This window comes from Carettochelys insculpta, chromosome 8 (genome assembly GCF_033958435.1).
Source record: "Carettochelys insculpta isolate YL-2023 chromosome 8, ASM3395843v1, whole genome shotgun sequence".
In the NCBI taxonomy this organism is placed as follows: Eukaryota; Metazoa; Chordata; order Testudines; family Carettochelyidae; genus Carettochelys; species Carettochelys insculpta.
In genome coordinates this window covers 62,880,542-62,903,650 of record NC_134144.1, presented here as the reverse complement: position 1 = coordinate 62,903,650, position 23,109 = coordinate 62,880,542, and the positions used below count along the sequence as shown (strand labels likewise).

The following is a 23,109-nucleotide window of genomic DNA, read 5'->3' as shown; positions in this document are numbered from 1 at the left end:
CTATGGGGCGCCACAGGACTGCTCATTGTTTTTGCGGATACAGACAAACACTGGTACTCGTCAGTATTAAAAGACAAGTTCTACTAAGCCTATTGCCCAGTTTCCCTCAATCGAAAAAGGAAGCAGCACCTACCTCCCGTACTGAAACACGGTCTGTAATGAAAGCAACTCTGCAGACCCCCAGCACTACACAACTTCCAGGTTTGCCTTGGTGGGAGTTGTGATTTAAGGCAGTTAGCAGAAACCTACTGTCCTCCTACTTGTCAGCCTCTCTGAAACAGCAAAGCTAAGCAATTAGTTAGTGGCTGGGACTTGCTGTAGCTGTCTGACACACGCAGGAGAAAACAGACCCCCCGCTCACACCCACCTGGCACCTGGGAATTTTTGGTCTGTGCCAGCATTTGTCTGTTCTCTCTGAGTTGAATTCGTTTCCTAGGGAGCTGCATTTCAAGTAAGTAGTTCTGGCATGCAACAGAGGTCCTAAAATGCAATGTGTCATGCAGAGGTCGTTTATCTTACAGGCTGACAGTGTGTAGGATTCATGCTTATTCCTGTATCCGCTTTAGAGGTAGCTAGCAGAGGCTGTTCTTAAAATTGCCTAACCAGCAAAAGTCACTTACATTTCTTCTTTCATATCACAACCTCCCAGGGGGAGGAGTCATCAAGGGGTGCGGTGAGATACCACAGCACCTGTAAGAAATTTAAGAGTGCAGTGGGGAGCAGGGGACTCAGTGCATGGGTCTGGGAAGTGCCAGGGTGGAGGGTCTCAGGGCAGGGTGTGTGGGGTGCAGGAGTCAGGGCTGGGGGTGAGGAGGGGCTCAGGGTGTGGCATGCTGGAGTCAGTGTGCAGGGCACAGGAGGGGTTCGGAGAAGAGGGTTGGGGTGTTTTGGAGGAGCAGGTTGCAGGGCAGAGGGCTGGGGTGTGAGAGGCACAGGGCAGGGTGGGGGTGTGGGGCAGGGTGCAAGGAGGGCTTGCCCCTTCCTGTCACTGTCAGGGAGCAAAAGCAAATTGCCCAGCTTGTCTGCCTCCCGCCCTCTCCCAGCAGAGGGGGAGGAGTGCAGCAAACAGCACTTTCCTCTCGCTCCATGGCAGCAAGAGGAACAGTCAGCAATGTCCCCGTAGGAGCTTCAGCATCTCTGGCCCTCCTTCAAGGGCCCAGAGGTGGTTGGGACGGGGATAGTCCCAGACCCGTGGGGGGGCACACCCCCAGCCAGCCACTTTCACCTGCCTGCTGCTTAGTGTGGCAGGCTGCAGGAAACCCCAGGAGGCAGGCTGGGAGCATGCTGCCTCCTCCTGTAGCCTCGCGCCCCAGCTGGCAGGCTCCTTTTGGCTGGAGCAGCACACCGGAATGCACCAGCTTATTTTCACCTCCGCTTTAGATACACCAAACACACATCAGCCCACAACGAAGTGCTTTCAGCAGCTGCTTGGCACCAGGAAAACTTATACGCCTCTCAGGTAAGGGGGCACGATACTTAAACCATCCCCCTGGAGCAACCCCCCTTAGTTACCTTCCCAAAGTGCAACCAAGGCTGTGTCTGACAGGCAATACCCTGGAGCATGGGGTCCTCAGGAGAAGGGGGCCCACCAGGTGAAGGCGCTCTTCTGGGGGACACGGTCAGGCAGCAGTCCCACAGCAGTCTTTCACGCAGAGCTTTTCTCACAAATGTGTGGCATAAGCATGAGACGAGGTGTAACTCAACTACACCAAAAATGAGAGAATAAACAAGTGCTGCTGAGCGGCCAGGGAGCTCCTGGGGCCACTCAGCATTTCCGTTTCGCCTAGGATGTGAAGTCTGTTCACTACAAGCATCTGCTTTCCCTCACTCAGGAGCCTGCTCGCTCATGCTCTCGTTACGTCTGGATCCATTCCACCTGCATGGGACTGGCCTGCAAGATCCTTGAGCAAGGGGTTAACTCCTGGACTACTGGATTCCAGAGGGGACCGTACACCAGTGGCCTTAGTCACTTTGACTGTCTATCCCCAGCCTATCTGCCACACCCAGGGTAGGTGTCTGTCCCTTTCCTCAGGGCTCTTCACTGTCTCCATAAGGGAAAAAAGTGCACATGAAGAAACACAGTCAGTCTCATGAGGGGCTCACACCGGGCTTCTCAGTTACTGGGGTGGGCCTGTTCCAACATCAGGTGCTGGCGGGGGGGAGCAACTGACAGACGCATGTCTATGTCTGGTCTCTCCCACCCTTCATGGGGAGGAGTTTGCCTTCATATCGTCCAGGTGAGAGTGTGGCTCCATCATGAGGCTCTCATCACCTGTGTCAGCTGATTCCCAGGACCTGTCTGCTGGCTGCTCTCTGGGGCAGGGTCTGCTCAGAGTCTGCCCTCCCGCCCACTGGGCTATTAAAGTGACGGATTGGCTGTCATAGGGACCGTGCCTCTGATTTCTTTGTGGACAACAACAGGGCTCAATTTACCCCCTACAAAAGGTGAACCAGTAGCACGGATAGAGGCTGCGAGTCAGGGTCTGTCTACATTTAAAAGGCTACCACAGCACAGCTGCAGCTGTCCCACTGTAGCACTTCAGCAGACACTTGCCACAGCAAAGGCAGGGGTCCTGTCACTGTAGTTGATCCACCTCCCGGAGGCCAGGGCTAGGCCTGCGAGCTCACAGTGACACTGTAAGATCACTTCTATAGCTGCTCTGTGGTGATGAGAGTGTCTGTCAACATAATAAAACCATCTCCACAAGCAGTGGTGGCTATTTTCACACTGCCACTTGTGTCAGTGAAACACCTGTTGGTGTGACACGTGGTTTTTCTGCACCCGAGGGAGGTGTGTTTAGTGGACATAAGTGGTAGCATAGATGTGGCCTCCAAGGCAGCTGCTAAGCTGACAGGGGAACTCTTCTCTCACTCTAGCACTGTCTACCCTATGGATGAGGCCACCGTAGTTAAATCTCCCAGGCTACAGATTTGTCACATTCTTGAGAGTTGTAGAAGTGCTGACGTAAGTTCCCAGCATAGAAAAATCTTCAGCAGCCCACCTGAAACCACTCATGACAGGACACTGGGCTGTATTACAGCTCAGCCATGGAATTTATTCGAGCCTGTGGGCAAAATCTATATCTAAACAATACAAAAATGAACGAAATCCAAACAATTTCTTCATATTGATTTTAACATTTTATTTGAAAGCACCAGACACTCTCAGATAAAATGCATGTAACAGTCCTTAGTGGCAGAGGAAAGACAGTTCATTAAATAGGTGTGTGTGTGCAGGTGGGGGGAGAAGTTGTCTATAAAACTGCAAAATATCTGTGCACAAGTGTGGTTTTCCAGCACTTAAGCCCAGTGCACAATCCCTCACAGAGAGATCATTAGAGATCATATAAAATATATACAGTATCGGCCCTCGTCAAGATTTTACCAGAGGGTGTTTTGCATACATGGGAATCTGTAGCTTGTTAAAGATAATTTCATACCTGTTCTGCACAGATACAGAAGTCCTGAACCAATTCTGTGGGGCTGAGACACAGCGTGTTGGTGTAGAAGAAACAGTGCATGAGTTGTGGAATGTGTGAACCAGCTGTTATTCCAGAATGAGGGCTTTGTAGAGTGCTTTCTGCTTCATTTTCTCTGTGTGTCCTTGCAGCCTCTCCCTGAGTTTGCTATTCTGGGATTGAAAATACCGATCCAGACGGTCTCTTGGATCTCTGCAGGACATGGTGAAAGTAATTTGCAACAAGGTGAGCCATGCTACAAAGGTGATAAAACCACACAGAGACATTCCTGGCAATGTGTCATGGTCACGCTCTTTTGAAGAGCAGGGAATAACTTTAGAAAGGCCTATATAAGCGCTGTTCTACAGGTGTGTATGCAGTATTTCAACAGGGGCATTCCCTCTCAGATCAGCTAACAGCTGACAAGGGAGCTGAGTATGTACTTTGCAGTAAGAATGTATTAGAAGCAATTTAAGGGCAGTCATTTAGAAAAATATAAATGATATAATCCAGTAAAATACATACGCACAGTAATGCTAATGACTCTTCAGTTGAGAATGCAAGTGACTTGCACTGACATCAAAAGCCACTGGACTGGACCTTACCTGTTTGTTACCATGATTTTGGTTCCCGCATCATAAAGCTCAAGCAAATAGGAAACTTTTCCCCAAATCTGTCATGCAGGAAAAGCTAAGCCAGTTTGCGGCTCTATTACTGCTTACTGGCTGTAGCAAGCAGCTCTTCTGTGCCCCTTCTCATGTGGAGATTGTGCCCTGTGTATTTATGCAGTTTCCAGACCCACTGGCCAGGCCCTACTATTTCCAAGACCTGGCTTCAGTTCTTTGTGTAGCCATGCGGAGAGAGCAACTGTGGGAAGCTCAGCATTAGAATGAGAATCATCATTTTTCTTATTGATTTTGGTTGTTTGGGAAATCACCTCTGTAGACAAGACAGAGAGCCTGTGTCATTGCACAATAAAGTGTGCTCAGGATAAGTTCAAACTCCACGTCCCAACTACTCCACGGACAAGCAGTTTGGTGGAGTTTAAAGTCAGAAGGGGCCATTAGATCATGTCATCTGCTCTCATTTCTGTTGCAAACCCTTCCATTTCACTCTAATACCAGTATAGTGAGCCCAGTGACCAAAGCATTCTAGTCCTCAGAAGTCTAAACTACTGCATACCACAGCGGAGAACAAGCAACCATGATTCCAGTAATGCCTGGGGCTCCGGCAGGGGCAGGGATCTGAATAGTTGAGATACACCCAGATATTCTTAGCTGGCAATCTACAGCCCAGGCTCCAATGTTCCAGCTGATCTGACTGAGGGAAAATTCCTTCCCAGGTCCCAACCCAATTAGTGATCAGCTGGTCTCTGAACGAGTGAGCAAGACACAGCAGCCTGGCAATGGAGACAGAGGATCCCCTGCTCAGGTCTACCTCACCCAGGGCCCCATCTCTGGCTATGGCCAATCTCTGGTACGAAGAAGGTGAAAACCAAAATCAAACCCCACAGTCGCATTGGCAAAAAGCTACCCTAAGAATGGCAAAAGAGAGCAATATATTCTCTAGCTGAGATAATCACCCATCTACAATTAATATTAATGGGAGTAATCTAAAACAACGCTAATGCACAGGTACCCAAAGCTCAATGGAACTGAACGTTGCTATTGCAAAATTCTCTTCTGTTCAGTAGAGGTTCTTAGGCTGTGTTCATTGCCATAGTATGTCAGCAACTTCTAGTCATGCATTAAACTGTGACTAACACCGGTTACTGTGGTTCTTTCGTCCACTCCTCGGGGTGGGAGTGTGAGTAGGGAGTGTTTTAGTCTGATTTTTTATAACACACAGGCACATAGACAAAATTGTTTGTTACAGAAGGCCACATTCAAGAAATGTGCAAGGTTTGCAATGGCCTTTGGTTACTATGAGTTCGTTTCAAAGCCATGGGCCAGTTTGTCTGCTGGTCCATGATGTGTTTAAAGCAGGATGATTTTTTTTTTAAAGCTTTGTGAAACATGACAGAATTTTAAAGGAATGCATTGTGACAGTCACAGAACTGCTTACCCAGAAACAGGAGCAGCTGGGTTGCTGGAAGCTAGTTTAACATCCAGGACTGTGTCACTAGGAGAAAAAGGCCATTCTTTATTATCACAAACTATTCCAAATCCTCAAGTTGTAAACAGCATTGTGAGAGGAAACGGTGAAAGTAGAACTGAGACACATAAGTAAACCCAGGTGCTTATTTACTGTAAATGTCTGTCACATGACACCACAGAGATTACAATCTGTATGATGCTCAGTGTTTATGTAATGCTTAATGGACATTACACTGTAGACAGGGTTTGGAAACTCCATTCCTTTTCAAATTCATGGGAATTAGGTGGCTTTGAAATTCACAGCCTGCAAATTCAAAGTTGTTCTCTCAGCAGCTTTGGGAGGGAGGCAGGTAAGCATTGCTATCCCCATTTTACAGGTGATAAAACTGAGCATGGAGGAGTGAAGAAATTGTCCAAAGCCACAAAGTGAGTCAGTGACAGAGCCAGGGTTAGAACCCAAGATGGTCTCAGACCTCACCTCTCATTCCTTTTTATCAGATCACATGGCCTCTGGCTCAGGCCTCACTGCCTCCAGAATACCATGCTCAGCATCACATTCTGCCATCTCTGCTCACGTTCCCTGCTCTGTACAATCCCCCCTCACATCCTCCTGCATCTCCCCACAAGTGTACTTACCCCCACTCATCTACCCACAGAGTTGCTTTCTTGAAGCCAGAACAAGCCTCCCCTCTTCCCCTATTGCATCATCTACAAAACCCCTGTTCATCCTCCAGAGCCTTCGCCATCCCCTATCCACCCAGCCAGGCTCCCCAGATCTCTGTTCTGAGTGTGGATACAGGGCAGTCTGGCAGTATGGGAGAATGGAAGGCCCCAGCAGAACTTGATAGATTCCTTGGCTTTTCCTTACAGAGGCTAGGTTACAAGGGCTCCAGCCTCTTCCAGGTCCCAGGGGTGCTTAACTCCACCCCCCCCCGAGTCACCCAAGGCTCCACCCCACCATACTGTCTTTCCCCAAGTCCCCACCCCTCCTCCATCTCACTCTGTCCCCTTCCCCTCCAGTGCTTCCTCCCAGTTGTGAAACAGCTGACCACCGCAGGCGGAAGGGAATGGGAGTAGCTGATCGGCAGGGCTGCTGGCAGAGGGGAAGTGCCAGGGAGCAGGGTGGAACTGGCTGCTGGTGGTTGCTAAGCACCCACTAGTTTTTTTTCCCCATGGATGTTCCAGGGCACCTATACCAGGTTATATCCCAAAAGGAGACTAGCTCTTTGTGTTTATACATGGGACATTTAAAGACCCGTTTGTGTGAAAGATGCCATGGGAATCACCACGCGCAGGAAGGAGGTGTTCACTGGGGAAGTCTAAAACAAACATCTTCCTCTTAAGGGAAATTTCAAAGGGCACATTTCCTCTGCCAAAGTTAGTAAATATCTGACTAAAAAAAGTCTTTGTGAAAAATTCACCTGGCCCAAGAAGAGCCAGTGTGCTTTAATTCGGAGACTAAATTCAAATTTTAAAGTAGAAAACAAAGGCACCAAGTTCTGCCAAAAGTGCTCTATCTGAACACTGTCTTAATGAAGGCGCTACGAAGGGACCTCAGCACTTAGCCTGTACATAACGCTAAACAAGAGAAGAGCACTCAAACACCTTGCCAAGCATCTTCCCTGTATTCAAATAAATATACATTTACCTTCCATCTTCCAGTGGTTTACTTTTGGCTTCTTCCACTGATTCCAGCTGCGGAAATTCAGCTTTCAACATATCTGGAGTAAGTACCACTTTTAACTCAGTTTCAGTCTCACTAAAAATGAATATATTAAAAAAAACTTAAATTTTTACCAGGTATTATTATTTTTTACCTGTTCTAGATTTTTTTAGCCTGGGAAAACGAAAGGATACTTTATGCAAGAAGAGCCATCTGCACTTTTTTGTCAGTGTGTTTTTATGCAAATGTTATATGCACAAACACAAATTCTAGAACTTCCATGCAAATTACATTAAATAAATAATAGAGAAGAAACTTACTAGCCCATTATATTTTCCTTGTCTCTTTCGGGTAAGTCATCCAGCATTGGTGGTACCTCTCTTGGAAGCATATCTAAATTGTAGGGATCACTGCTGTGGAAATCACAAAAACATATATTTGAGGTAGGAAGAATAGGGTATTGGTATATGAAAAATATGTTCTCGGGATTGTCACATGGCAAAGATTCTGGAAAATTCAGATACTTTGGAAAGCTTGTACATCAGCTACCTATAGACACACAAGTCAGCAAAACACAGTTTTGTTCTTTAAAGTTTTGGCCCAAAACTGGTAAAGTTAGGCACCTGAGTACCTATTTAGACACTTAACTAAGTAGCTTGATTTTCAACGTAGCCGAGTATCTTCAGCTCTCCTGAACCTTAGTGATGTCTATGATTGCTCCCCATCTCTGAAAGTCAGGCCGTCTCTGTAGGGGCCTGCATATCAACTTAGGTATCAGGTTTTGAAATGATGATAGAAGGATTTTCATTCAGCTATGAGTACGGTACATTGATAATGCAGATAGCTGTGGCAAAGCACTGAAACGTGTGCTAACTGTAAGCATTTAGTTACATTTCACCGACTTCAAGGGGTCTTATGTACATGATTAGTTGTACGATTGAAAGACTCCCATTGACTTCAATCAGCTTTTTGGTCAGGGTCCTTTCGAGCTAGGACTGTGGGAGCAGGAAGAGTAAAAGAGCAAAACTGCTGTGCCAGGAAGTGGCAGTGGGGAAGGAGAGAGATGTTGTAATCAGATGCCTGCATCACAGGTCCTGCTGGCAGCGTCGCACATGCAGGGTTGCTGGTACCTCAGGTTTGCAGCTGAGCTATGTTCTTAGTTCTTAGGTGCCTGGGCTGAAGCGAAGAACAGTCTTGGTCCATAAGGTTGTCTCTTGTTAGTCTGAATGCCTCTTATGGGGCTAGACTCAGCTTCCCTCACTCACACTGAGCCTGATCTACTGTCCACTACAGACAATGCGAGTCTTTCCAGTGGCTTCAATGGATTGGGCCCAGTGAGCAGGAATTTACTCTGCACTTAAGTTTCCCTTGTCGCAGTGAGACACCGTATCAATATAAGTAAGGGTATCAGAATCTGGCCCAAAGTGAAAGTGGTCTACGTTCAAACTCTTACCAATGAGGCATCACTGGGCTTGTTGGAATGGGAGCATTACACAAGGCTGAATAAACCACTGATGGAAATCGTCTCCAGTTTGTTACTCCTCGAATGACTTCCTGAAATGACAACAGTGCCAGGCTTGTAAAATGCAATGCTGTAAAGAGAGGCGAGGGTGGAAGAACTGCGTGCAGGAGGGAATGCCTGGCCTGCTTTGGTTACAGTGTGTGTTTCCTGAGCTTTAGTTTTCTTTGTCTGAAATGTTATTGGCTCCAGTGCAGGGGCCTGAAGATGCAGTGGGGGGTTTAAAGTGGGAATAGAGAGGAGATCCTCAGGGCTGCTGGAGAAGTCCTAGTGAGGATCAAGGTTCCAGTGAACAACCATATTTACCTTTAGATACTAATTATTAATCAGTTGCATAGACCATTCACTGCTTCCCACAGCTTCTATTTGGGATAACCGCTTATTTTCTTTTTGAGGCCACAAGGCAAATTCTTGTTGACTTACACCCTTTTCAGCTAATATTACACTGGAACTAAAAGCTGTACCTTGTGATGCAGAAATTTCTTTTGCGTAACTGGGATGCTGGAGCCTATGGGATATTCTTTGGTGCATCTGTATTTTGGATGAGGGCAGAGATGATATTCAATGTTAGTTTCAGAATAGTCCAAAGGCCGCATAAAGACATATAATCCTGGAGTAGGATTCTGAAAACAAATGAGAAAAAGAGATTTGTAAAATAAAATAAATAATGATAATAATTATAACAATTAATTAATTCAGAGTCCTTTGAGCAAATCTATCATGGAACAATCCAGTTCTTGTCATTAATAAGAGAAGGATTCTCAGTTCAAACTCCACACCACCTAGAGCTCACTTTGCCTCTTTTGTTCAACTCCACACCTGATCTCTCCTTCCTCCCCTTTACCCAGGTCTAAGTCTGTCCAGTGATCCCCTCTGAAACACAGCTAGCGACGGACATTACCAGGGACCACTCCTGGACTACTGATTTCAATGGGAGATAGACACTTTTAAAAAATCCCATTAGGCATCCAGCAGGGTCTTTAGGCACCTAAACCCACCTAAGACCATGGGCACTATTGAATACTCTTAGCTAGATGGATACATACAACCCAAGGAATACTTTCCTGCTCAACCTCTTCTCATTCTACCTAAAGACCAGGCAGAACTGCAGAGCCCGAGTGCAGAACTGTGCCTACTCTATCCCACGTATGGAGGTGCACAATGCCATGCAGGAGTTGGAGCGGCAGTACGGCCAGGGCCCTCCTCTGGGCTGATGAGCAGATGAGGACTGGCACGCAAAGGTGGGGGGGGGCTGCCATCCAAACAGAGGGTGGTAGTGTGTATGGGCTGAAGAGCTCTGGACGTCATTCAGCGCTTACCTGTTTCTCCTGCGTGGCATGAAGTTTTCATACATAAACCTAAGGAAAGTAGTTGCCTTCCAGTTCCTTCCCAACCCTGTCATGGAGCAAAGGTACATCTCCCTCTGCTACATGGAGGCTTTACCAGAGAGGAGTTTTACTTACGAATATGCGAAGGGGGTGACTCTCTGGAGGCTGGAGTAACGCTTTGGGAGCAGCCAGGTTTAAAAGGCTTGTGGCCCTTTCCAAGGATTTCTCTCCTGGGTGTTTGTGTAGATCCCTCTGTTGCAAGGGAGGACTGAGTGGTGGCTTTGGAGGAGCTACTATGGAGATCAGCTCATCCTGGAACAAGTCAGAAAACAAATGTTATCAGTGTGCAGAGGGAGTTTCGGTGTAAAATATTGTGACAAATGTTACATAGAGAAACCAAATAATAGATTTTGGTTGACTTGTTACCTGGGCTCCCTGTTTTAATGGCCGGGAAAGTTTTTGAGGTTTATAACTTGTAGATGCATGGTGTGTACAAAATGGCTGGTAGCCCATAATACGGAAGTGCTGAGGAACCTAGGTACAAATGAAAATGATTTATTACAGCACATGCACCTGGAGGCCGGTGTGTTCTAACTTGCCCGCTCTAACATGGTGACTCCACACAGTCTCTTCCTGTAACAGATGATGGGACCATCATCTGGTGAAAGTGACATATGACAAAAACTTTGAGCAGGAATATTTCAGCCCTGACCAGGCAAATTAATCTGTGAAGGGATGTTTTCATCCTAGATGTTTTCTAGGAAGCATATGTGTGAAGTAGTAATTTCTTGCACAAACAGCATGAAACTAATGGGCTGGTCACGTAATACTCCATACTGCATGAATACAATACTCCATACTCCATGAATACAATACTCCATGAAACTAATGGGCTGGTCCATATACTCCATATAACAGCAGTTAATTTGAAATAACTGAGCTGCCGTATACTATGCACACACTATTTTGAAATAGTTTCAAAACAGTGGGTACATTATTCCGAAATTGGTAAACCTCCAAGGCTGTGTCTACACTAGCCAAAAACTTCGAAATTGCCACGCAAACGGCCATTTTGAAATTTACTAATGAACCGCTGAAATACATATTAAGTGCTTCATTAGCAAGCGGGCGGCCGCAGCACTTCGAAATTGACGCAGCTCGGCGCTGCGCGGCTCATCCAGACAGGGCTCCTTTTCGAAAGGACCCTGCATACTTCGAAGTCCCCTTATTCCTATGAGCAGATGGGAATAAGGGGACTTTGGAGTAGCCAGGGTCCTTTCAAAAAGGAGCCCCGTCGGGACAAGCCGCGTCAATTTCGAAGTGCTGCGGCCACCCGCATGCTAATGAGGTGCTGAATATGTATTTCAGAACTTCATTAGTAAACTTCGAAATGGCCATTTGCGTGGCCATTTCGAAGTTTTTGGCTAGTGAAGACATAGCCCAAGTGTGAAGAAAAATGCCCACTTTGAAATTGCTATTTGAAAATAGGCACCATTCAGACAACGAATTGTGCTATTTTGAAATAAGACACAATGGGCTCCAGTGGTACTATTCTAAAATAGCGCTATGGATGCAGAAATGCGATTTCAAAGTAGCTGATGCAATTTCAACATGCAGTTTGTGTGTGTGGTTGTGTTATTTCAAAATATCTTAAACGCAATTTTGAAATAGGGCTGCACTGCACTTGCAGGCCCAGAGACCTAATAAAAGATAAATCCCACCAGCCTTACTTGGGCAAAAATCCTATTGGCCTGAATGACAGGGATTACTCCTTCAGACACAAAATGTGGTACTGCATTTCTTAAGGCACACTAATGAAAGGCAGCAATGTGACACAGGTGAGTGACTAAACTGGACTGTCTCACCTTTAAGTCGTAGAACGGGTGAACGTGCTTGACTTTCACGTCTACAGGCTTGATGGGAACTGGACCAAGACCATCAGGAGCCTAAAACAATACAGTATTTTAAGACACAACAAGATACTGCGCATTTTCTTTTTCAGCTGAACTAAGTCATCGGCACAGCCATTTGGAAAAACAGGGAAATAATTTGGAAAACATTTTGTCAGTGTTTTCTTCCTGTCTTCTTGGATTGTTGAAACATCAATGAATTTCTCTCTCCCTGAAAAAAAAAATCAAATTTCAACCAGCTGTGGCTATCGCTCCTTTAATATGAATATGAGGACAGAAAAGGGCAGTTAATAAAATGTCACACTTCATTCGTTCACTATTCTGATATCACTTTTAAGAAAGCTAATGTCTGAATTAACAGCGTTTGGTGTTTTCTTCTTCTCATATAGCCACCATGGTACATACCATTCTCTGAGTTGGTATCTGCATTGCTGTGGGAGTCCTCGTGAACTACTGGTTGCTGGGATTTCAGCGTGCAATGGATTTCAACTCAGGTGTGTGCTAAGATGGTCTCCTGGAAGTGAACGACCTTTTGGGCTTTAACCCAGCAGGCTAAAGAATGCCACAACAGGACTGGCTACATGCATGATGATGTCTTTGTGTGGTGTCTGAATATATCATGCTTTTAACCTTTTAGCAGAGGCATTTGTAAGGTGACTATTATTCACTAGAGCATCCAAAGAAGGGGAGGCTATGTTACATAATGGGTAGAGCACTGGGAAGGGAATCAGGAGATATCGGCTCTATTTCTGGCTCTCCCACTGGTCTGCTGGGTGACTTTGGACTAGTCACTTTGCCTCTCTGTGCCTCATTTTCCCCATCTGTAAAATTGGGATAAAGATACAAACGTCCCTGGTCGAGCACTTCGAGATCTACTGATGAAGACTGTTATATAACACCTGGGTTTTATCACTAATAAGTGTCCTGTTGGATGGTTTCACCTCTTCCTTGACTCTTTGTACCTGTTGATTAACCTGTGAGAGCTGGTATGTTTCCTTCCGTAAAGATCAGTTTCTGTCGTGGAGGAAGCCTGACAGTTATGAGCTTCATTTGTTTGATTTTTCTGCATCTGTGTCCTGGCAGCAATTCGGAAAAAGGGGCACATCTTCCACTACCCTTCAAATGCACACAAAGTTCCAAGCCCATTCTGTCCTCACTTATGAAGCTGCAGCTCTCAGTGGGGTCTATGGGATCTTTACAGCAATCTTTAACTTACACACTGAAACCTGTTTGAAGGGTGATGAACAAAGCCAGGTGATTAAAAGAAATTGCAGAGGGTCAGAAACCTCTGGTTCATAGACAGTGTGTAAACCAGTGGTCCCCAAACTGTGGGCTGCAATGTTCAGAGGGGCTGGGCATGGCCTGCATGAGGGGTTGGCAACCAAAATAGCAAGAAGAGCCATTTTTTTCAAATTTGGTAAAAACTCAATAATTCAAGAGCTGCAGTACATATGAAAATGAGACGGTCCTTAATAAATAATGGCAAACCTTACATTTTGTAACCCCTATTTTAAGAACAGCGCACACAACGATTTGCAATGCGATACATATTTATTGCAGGATGTTCAGAAACTTTTGACATATTCTATGTCCTCACGCTTTACATGTGTGTGTTTGTACCCCTGTCTTCCTGACTTTCACACCCAAACTCACTGTAATTAAGCCAATTTTGCTTCCCTTTTTGTTTCAGTTTTCTTTCTTAAATTGCGTGTTGCCCTTCACAGGAGCAACGCCCCAAGCTTCCTTTTCGTTTGCAAAATCAAAGACTTTATTAGCAACATGATCAAAACACAGATACAGTATCATATCCCACAATGCACTGCACACATTAAAGTGGGAGACACACACACACACACACACACACATCTCGTAGAACTGGAGGTGCCCTTGGGAGGTTATTGAGTCCAGTCCCGTGCCCTCTTGGCAGAACCAACCACCATCCCTTTTTTTATTCCCCCTATTTGCCCCAGCTCATTAAATGGCCCCCTCAAGGATTGAACTTACAACCCTGGAGTTCTCCAATGTTTTGAGATCACATAACGTTTGCTATTTAGATGAGTTCATTGTTGGGCTTGTAGACGTTCACCACTTATCGAAAATAATCAAGAGGTTTTGTTTTTTTGTTTTTTCACTTTGCAGTTATAGTGTTGGGAGCCACAAAGAAGTCCTTAAAGAGACGCATGTGGCTCCTGAGCCACAGGCTGCAGACCCCTGGCCTGGGCCATCCCTGTGTGGAAGTGAGGAAAAAGCAGTGTTTTTTTGTAAAAGGAAGAGAAGCCAGTACTCAGCCAGCTGCCTGCCCCCCCCCACCCCCGGCCGAGCCAATCCTGCGGCTGGGGCTGTTGAGGTGCAGGAACTCAGTAGCAGCAAGTACTGGCACAAAAAAAGCACTGCGAAGAAGTGTCACTCAGCACCACTCTGCCACCAACCAAGACCCTGGTCCCCAGTCCCGGCTCTAGCCTCAGACTGTGGCAGCAGCTCTGCTTCCAGCCCCAGCCAGCCCCCAGTTCGGGCCTCCAGCTGTGGCTCTCCTCCTGCCCCCAGCCTCTGCCCCACAAGGTGCAGCTTCACTCCCCCTCCCTGCTCCTGGGTGTGAGCAGACAGGGCTCTATGTGAAAAGTGTGGGGACCACTGTTGTCAACACATACAATGACTGTGTATTGCAAGGGTGTCTGAGGTGGAGCTCCAAACCTGTTGAACCACACACTTCTCAAATATACACAAAAGGTCTGAGAACAGAGATCTCTGAAGAGCACCAGCCTTTTGAGAGCTCTTTCTGTTTGAGGACAAAAATTAATCTGAGAGAGGAAAATGCCTTTATTATGGGTAAGGAAGGTTAATGCACTGGCTCTTCTACAACGTGTAGTGTGGGAACTCATTCTTCATGGGAAATGAGCCTAACGCACGTTATCAAGTAACACCAGCATTTGGAAATACCTTCAGCAGCCCAATGACCGCTTATCTTATTCAGACTCTGCACTGTACTGTGCTGGGCATTGCTGAGAGTTGCATATTTAAATGTACATTTGAAAAATGTTGTGGAATAATCATCTTCAACCAGGTGCCCAGGGCAGGGACCTTCCCTTCATATGCTGGTAAAGTCCTACACGTATCTATAGTTTCTATAAAGAGCATGGTATTTGGTATAACAGAACTAATACAATGGTGTTTGCACTTCAAGAGACAGATCCTAACCTGGTGTAAATTGTCAAAGCTCCATCAATACCAATCAAACTTCAGCTACAGCAGCTGCAAATCTGGATTAAACCTGCCAGACTAAATACGCACTCACACTTACGCTGTTTTATCTTACTCTGGGTATTGTAATTACCTTACTGTGGGTATTACATTTACACACACTTTAAGGCCCGTTTACTCTTTCAGAGGCTATGTTTACACTGCCACAAAATTTCAAAATGACCATGAAAATTGCCAAATCGAAGATTACTAATGAGGTGCTAAAATGCATATTCAGCACCTCATTAGTATGCAGCCGGCTGCAGCTCTTCGAAATTGTTGCGTTTCGCTCCCATGCAGCTCGTCCAGATGGGGGTCCTTTTTGAAAGGACCCTGAAAACATCAAAATCGCCTTACTCCTAATCAGCTCATAGGAATAAGGGGATTTCAATGTTGGCAGGGTCCTTTCGAAAAGGGCCCCCTATCTGGATGAGCCACATGGGAGCGAAACATGGCGATTTTGAAGAACCGCGGCCGGCATCATGCTAATGAAGTGCTGAATGTACATTTCAGTGCCCCATTAGTAATCTTCGATTTGGCCATTTGCATGGCCATTTTGAAGTTTTGTGCCAGTGTAGACACGACCAGAGTGTGGTAAAGTGGCCTTAGTGCAAATGAGAATTAGGTTCTTCTTTTTTAGTAATGATTGGTTACTACTATAAACATGGGACCTACCAGTTCATCAGAGCACCGAGGTGGATGGTAGGCTGGGAATCTGAAAGGTGCTATGCGATCTACAGACAAGTTGAAAGCGACAGTCTTACGCTCTTCATCCATAGCTCTTGGGTTGATGGTTTTCAGGCTGCTGTTTTCTGCCACATGGAGAGAAAGAATTGAGATCTTGTAATAAATTTTAAGATACTCTCTCAAAAATAAACCTAAATCACAACACAGACTTTAACTTCTTCCTAAGGCAGGATTTGCTAAGCCATTTTCATATAAATCATATGGTATTATTTCCCAAGGGCTCCAGATGCTACTTTTAAGAGTAGTCTTAGAAGCATTGGATTTTTATTGGTAAATGTTGGTGAACATCAATTTCACCAACCAACAAAAATATTTCCATCAATAATGTTCTAAATTTACAGCTAGGAGGAAGAAAAAATGTTGACTGAAAACATAATAGTTTGATTTAAGGATATTTGCTTTGTATATTTTGACCTGTGATGTTGACCATTTGTAGCTGAACACTTGGAAAATTTAACTTCTCGAATCTCAGTGTCTACTGTCATTAAATTGTGAATGTGTGACTCCCCTAATTTTCTGATTCACCTTCATTATTCCCACAACACTGAAAATTTAAATTGATAAAAATAAAAAGGTTAATAATAAACATTGATATTATCCATAAAAGTGATAAAATAATAAAAATCTAACTCTGCCAAGCCCAGTTACGATGATGCAGGCACAGGACTGGCACTGCTGGGTGGGGTGATTTCAACAACAAGCTGTTCCCAACTTGACCTTCTCCAGCTGTAGTAATTTTGCCCACTTGTTTCCCTCCTCTTCAAAGGCTGTCTTGTCTGTCTGTTTCTGCTCAAGCTGCCAGGCATAAATTTAATTCCTCAGATGCATCTATGAATCGTTTGCATTGGGTACTCCAGCATTTCAGCTGTAAAGCATTACTGCAACTGGTTTTGGGGAACTGGAAAGTCCACTGCAGAAACAAAGAACATCCTTTGGGAAAGGACATGACATGGACAGGAGACAAGGTGGGTTATCTTAGGTGGGTAAGAAAGGAGAGGGCAGCAGAGCAAGAGACTCAAATCCCATCATCACTTAGGACATCAGTCTACCTAGGGATGGCGTGTGTAGGATAGCTCAGAGGGTTATCAAAGGTTTATTTAATTTCTCCATTGTTATAAAACGGACAGTGATTCAGAAGTAGCATGTCCACTTCTATCCCAGCACTATGAGGAAATGATCAACTTCTGTCCTCTACTTGTCAAGAGCCAAGACCAATGTCACATAATTACTAGCAAATGTCTCTGTTCAGAGACAGTGACAGGAGGAAAAAGGAACAGAACCGGATGGCTCTGCATCCTCTAGTCCCATCCACCTTGTTTTACTGCATCACATTTAAGCATCCTGGCCTCATCACCATCAAGATCTTTCTCATGTCTAAAGCTTCTTTTTGGTCCTCACTCACCTCTTATAAAGCTGCGTTCTGGCTCGTCTGCTCTACCAATGATGCTTGCTAGCCTTGTCCACCTCTTTTCCTGCTTCTCAGGCAAACATCTCCTCATCTGGCCCCCTACCTCTTGCGTGTGTAATACCTTCACTGAGCTGATCCCAATGGTCTATGGTGGCTCCCCTTTCAAGCTGCTTTTCAAGACCCACTCCCCTTAGCTGATGCCTAAAAATAATTGCATAACTAATACTGGCTAAGCTTTAAGTCCCTCAAGGATAGCGAAGGAATTTTTTAATGCCCTCAAATAATGTGTATCAAAATCATACAAATTTTGACTATATCCAGTTCCAATCCCCATCACTCAATGCTTATCCTTTTGATTGCAAGCTCCTGAGAAGAGATTGTCCTTGTGCATGTGCTGTACCTAACACAGTGTTTCCCAAACTGTGTTGCGTGTAATACGAACAGGTGTTCTGTGAAAAAATTTCAATGCCAGCGATATTTTTCCTTCTAAAATATAAAATAAAAAATTACGTGTGCATCAAAAATACTAAGATATTTGAATGGTATTTACACTGGAGGTATATTAATATTTTATGCATTCATAATAGTATAGTTATTCAAACAAAAAATCAGAAAAGCAGCACTTTAACAAAATAATTTATGAGGTGAGTTTTCGTGGGACAGACCCACTTCCTCAGACCATAGCCAAACCAGTATGGTCTGAAAAAGTGGGTCTGTCCCATGAAAGCTCACCTAATAAATTATTTTGTTAGTCTTTAAAGTGCTACTTTTCTGCTTTTTTGTTTTGATAGTATTTAGACTAGTACTGCTTTCTCTTTGTCAGTATAGTTATTATGTGACTTGTGCCAAAACAAAGGTGCAAAAACACCCTTCCCACTAAAAAAAAACCTGTCGAATGTTACTTATTTTTATTTTTCAGTAGTTTTCTGTAAAAAATAACAACATTTATAAAAAACACAAAATTTAAAAATATTTTCCACACCTAATTTGCTTTGAATTTCTTTTTCATAAAAATGTTTTTAAGTTTTAATGAAGGATCATCCTTTTTTGAATAATATTGTCCTTTTCATTTTTGTACAAAAGAATGACACTAACCATCTTCCTTTTGGCTGTTATATTGATGTTTTGTTTTGGGTTTGTTATTAATTTTTATAATTAATTATAGGGTTGCTAAACCATCCTCCAATCAGAAGGACATTTGTTCATTCAGATGATTTTCTCTTGTTAATTTTTTTCTATGTAAAACAAAAGCACATCTAAAAAAACCTAACTCTTTTAAATCAACTTTTGAACATTACACATGGTAATTTTTCGGTATAGACCAGCATGTATGTGTTCCGTCAATATATTCCAAGTCCAAAAGTCCTCTGTGACCAAATTAGTTTGGAAAACGCTGATCTAACACATTGTCAGTGTTATTGGAATATCCACAATACACTGGGGCTAGCCCAAATGCCAGTGTCTTCTCCTGCACTTTACCTGATACAGTGCTTTCCTCATCACTTTGCCTTTTGACGTCTCTCTCTAGTTGACGAAACAAAAGTAATACACGACTTAGCCGCCACTGAATCAGGACCTATGATAATTATTTTAAGTTTTCAAGTTAATATTACAGCACTCTACAACCTTCATCTATACTGACACCCAGTTCTGACAACTTTATTTATTCCACATGGATCAGTTGGACTTCAAGGAATGAAGGGAGTTTTTTGACGTATTGCATAATTTTTATCCAAGGGCATTTTTGTTTGTTTTTGGGAAGTGTGGCAGGGTGCATGCACTAGCTGCAAAATATTTTGACTAAAGATAAGCTAAATGCAACATTACATGAATAAAATAGAAGACCGAACAGGTGGTTGTACTGCCGCCTGGTTCCCGTCTCCCTGCCGCTAGCAGGACCTGGGAAACTGATCAGCCGTATGTTGGTCAATTTCCCAGGTCCTGCAAGCGGGGGTGGAGTTGGGAACCAAGCAGCAGCCTGGTTCCCAACATCTCCCCACCACTGATGGGAACCAGGAAACTGACCAGTCCTGGTGGGGTGGTCAGTTTCGTGGCTCCCCGAAGCTCTGGGAGCCAGGCACCACTTCTCCCTGGTTTCCCTCACAGCAGCGGCTGTTGCCCGCCTGGCTTCACCCAGCTGGGAGAGCATGGCGGGCAGACAGCCACAGAATGGCTTTGAGTTGTGCTTAACTCACATTAACATGAGTTAAGTGCAACTCAAAGTTGCGCATTTTGAGGGTTTTACTGTACTGTAGATAAAAGCCCCCACCCCCAGATCTCTGTGAATGCAAAGGTCTACCCAGGAGGTTCTCATTGCTTGCCAGGACCGTGTACATGTTTTTTGCCAATGTAGAGTAATCAAGTTTTATGCAGTTGTGTACATTTTACACAGAATTATAAAATGGCAGCACAGAGTCATTGATTTTAAGGACAGAAGAGTCCATTTGAACATCTGTGCTCCTGTATAACACATACCAGAGGTATTTCATCCAGTTACACATGCATTGAGCCAATAATTTATGTTTCATTAAAGCACGTATTCCAGAGAGGAATACAAAGGCATCAAGAGATGGAGAATCTACACAACCCATTGCATATGGATTTATGGGAAACACATGACTGAACTGCAGTTCTGTATCTATGTCTAAACAGAGAGCTTTTCTTTGATTTGGTTTTTAGTTTCTCAAAAACATTTTTCTTCACATTTGGTTTTGCAAATGTTTTAGGTTTGTTTGTTTGTTTACAAATTCTAAATTTGGAACCTTTAATATTTTATCTTGGTTTACCATTGATTTACTCTAATAGTGGCCTTTAGACTTCTTATAAAACACTTTGTTTTCTGAACAAGCTGCAACACATTTATGACAAACAGTGAAGCCAATGGACTAACTGCACAGGTTGCTTGAAAAAGGTAAAATAAGTGTGTGGGTTTTTTTTTGTACGCTCCCCGAGACATGTTGCTATTACACTGCATTTTGGTTGCTTACATTACCCTGCGAGCTGCTTGCTGAAACCGTCGTAGAATCCTTTGTCTGTTGGCCCAAGGATCATTTAGGAGGAGGTCAAACTTGGGCTGGACACTTGGACACTGCATGTAATAAAAAAAAATGATACAATTGTTTTAATCAGATCATGGAGGAATATCTAGCAGTCATTCCATGAACTGAAATCATCCAATATTTTCTAGTATTGAGATTATATCATGCAAAAATGTCTAGCCAAATAATAAATTAATTCTGCTCCCAGTCCATATCACACTATCGGTTTTTAAATTGAAATCTGTATGAATGGGTTCACTGGGAAGCGATTGTTAAATACTGAGAGACACAATATGCTCTCCTGCTGTGCTACTGTATAACTGGAGTAACCCCGTCGGCGTAAGGCATGAACACTACACAAATGCAACCAATTAGCAGTAGCAGAGGAGTGAAGCTAATTGGCCACATCCTGATCTCCCTATACCAGTGTAAATCTCAACTGACATGATAAACCTTACTGATGTTAAGACCAAAACCTGGTGTCATTGGCTACGTCTACACGTGAAGCCAACATCGAAATAGCTTATTTCGATGTGGCTATTTCGATGAATAACGTCTACACGTCCTCCAGGGCTGGCAACGTCGATGTTCAACTTCAACGTTGCACGGCACCACATCGAAATAGGCGCTGCGAGGGAACGTCTACACGCCAAAGTAGCACACATCGAAATAAGGGTGCCAGGCACAGCTGCAGACAGGGTCACAGGGCGGACTCAACAGCAAGCCGCTCCCTTAAAGGGCCCCTCCCAGACACAGTTGCACTAAACAACACAATATACACAGAGCCGACAACTGGTTGCAGACCCTGTGCCTGCAGCATGGATCCCCAGCTGCAGCAGCAGCAGCCAGAAGCCCTGGGCTAAGGGCTGCTGCCCACGGTGACCATAGAGCCCTGCAGGGGCTGGAGAGAGAGCATCTCTCAATCCCCCAGCTGATGGCCGCCATGGAGGACCCGGCAATTTCGACGTTGCGGGACGCGGATCGTCTACACGGTCCCTACCTAGGGCGCTATTCTGATCCCCTCATGAGGTTAGCGACTTCGACGTCTTGCCGCCTAACGTCGAAGTTAACTTCGAAATAGCGCCCGACGCGTGTAGCCGCGACGGGCGCTATTTCAAAGTTAGTGCCGCTACTTCGAAGTAGCGTGCACGTGTAGACACAGCTATTGAGTGACAAATGGCCTTTTCAGTTCAGTGCCAGCTGGTTTGGTCCTAACTCTGCACTTAAACTGCTGGAAATGAGATCAGAATTTGGCCCGATATACTACTGCAGAACCTACAAGAGTACAGATATAGACACCCAAAGGTAATAACATGTGCTGAGTAAATTCACCACAAAGAAAGCATTTCAAGATCAAAAAAGCAGTCAAGTAGGCACTTTAATGACTAATAAAATAATTTTTTTTGTTAGTCTTTAAAGCGCCTACGTGATTGCTTTTTGTTTTGACAGTATATAGACCAGCATGGCTTTCTCTCTGTTACTATTTCAAGAACAGGATGAGATCAGCCAGAAATTCTAAAGGTGCATACGTAACCATCCAAGGCAAAAAGAAAGCTGAAAAAGTAGTGAGCACATTTCTCCTAGGAGAACCTTTACAAACAAGCCAAATGCAACTCAGGTTGGGAACTACACGTCATCCTTTATAGAAACACAAATGTATGGTTTACAGTAGATGCATATGCCTGCCTATTTGTGCATCCAGTTCTTCCCGCACAGTGCTGTTCTATAAATAGAATAAGCAGCTGGCCCAAACTTTCTAAAAGTAGCACTGAAAATGAAACAAATATAAAAATGTTCAAGCTCTCGAATTAATAGAAAAAGCAAATGATGCAGAACAGTTAGATATGTGGTATTAACGTAATAGACCAGAGTTAAATACAGACATACCTGCTCAACAGACCGGATGCAACGTGTGAAAGAAACTTCCACTTTGTTCCTTTGAAACTCTCTCTCCATAATGGGATCTCCCCTTTTGATCTGGTTTGCCATCAGTAAGAAGGTTCACATTAATGCAATGTATTCAATATGCTCTTTTGTCACTTATAGTTAATTACAACTGTACCTTTCCATAACTCAACAGGTCGACAAAACACAAACTTCATACATTTCAGGGAGATGATGATCACGGCACTTTAGAAAGTCAAACAAAGTAACATTATGATGCTCAAGTCCTGCTTCCATAGCCACTGTGTCAAGGACATCCACTGACTTCAGTGTGTGAAAGGACCTGTGGAAACAGGCCCCTTTCCACGATGAAGGTTGGGATCTCCAGCACCCCAGCATGGTCAAGCATCAAGGAAGTGAACTGGGTCCACTGCCTTCTCCCATGAGCTGATGGGAATAAGGGGACTTCGAAGTATGCGGCGTCCTTTTGAAAAGGAGCCCCATCTGGACGAGATGCGCGGCGGCGAGGCGCGTCAATTTTGAAGTGCCACGGCCGCCCGCATGCTAATGAAGCGCTGAATATGCATTTCAGCACTTCATTAGTAAACTTCGAAATGGCCATTTGCGTGGCCATTTCGAAGTTTGGGGCACGTGTAGACACGGCCATAGTGGTGCCTGACAGTAGGGCATGCGCTTGCAAACACACACACGAATAAGGTAAGCATTTGAGGATTCCTAGTGAAGACTATTCATGAAAGTAATGCTATTCCCATTTGTGAGTGTTTATAGGAGTGGGCTCATAGGCTATGTCTACACTGCAG

At 44.5% G+C, this 23,109-nt stretch overlaps 1 protein-coding gene across 4 annotated transcripts in view; it reads right to left on the bottom strand.

Annotated features, from left to right (window-relative positions):
• Positions 1-3,155: 3,155 nt before the first annotated feature.
• CFAP221 (cilia and flagella associated protein 221) overlaps positions 3,156-23,109 on the bottom strand; it is a 41,522-nt gene continuing 21,568 nt past the window's right edge. For 3 of the 4 annotated variants that reach the window (XM_075001285.1, XM_075001286.1, XM_075001287.1), the window contains 13 exons: positions 22,292-22,381; positions 20,359-20,454; positions 18,846-18,942; positions 15,887-16,023; positions 11,930-12,010; positions 10,491-10,598; positions 10,200-10,376; positions 9,201-9,359; positions 8,671-8,771; positions 7,538-7,630; positions 7,203-7,313; positions 5,523-5,579; positions 3,156-3,671 (listed from right to left, as the gene is read on the bottom strand). In XM_075001285.1, coding sequence (XP_074857386.1) covers positions 3,548-3,671; positions 5,523-5,579; positions 7,203-7,313; positions 7,538-7,630; positions 8,671-8,771; positions 9,201-9,359; positions 10,200-10,376; positions 10,491-10,598; positions 11,930-12,010; positions 15,887-16,023; positions 18,846-18,942; positions 20,359-20,454; positions 22,292-22,381 — 1,431 coding nt within the window. In that variant the 3' untranslated portion in view covers positions 3,156-3,547. Of the gene's footprint in view, positions 3,672-5,522; positions 5,580-7,202; positions 7,314-7,537; positions 7,631-8,670; positions 8,772-9,200; positions 9,360-10,199; positions 10,377-10,490; positions 10,599-11,929; positions 12,011-15,886; positions 16,024-18,845; positions 18,943-20,358; positions 20,455-22,291; positions 22,382-23,109 lie in introns of those variants that run through there. The other variant, XM_075001288.1, reaches the window with a different exon arrangement.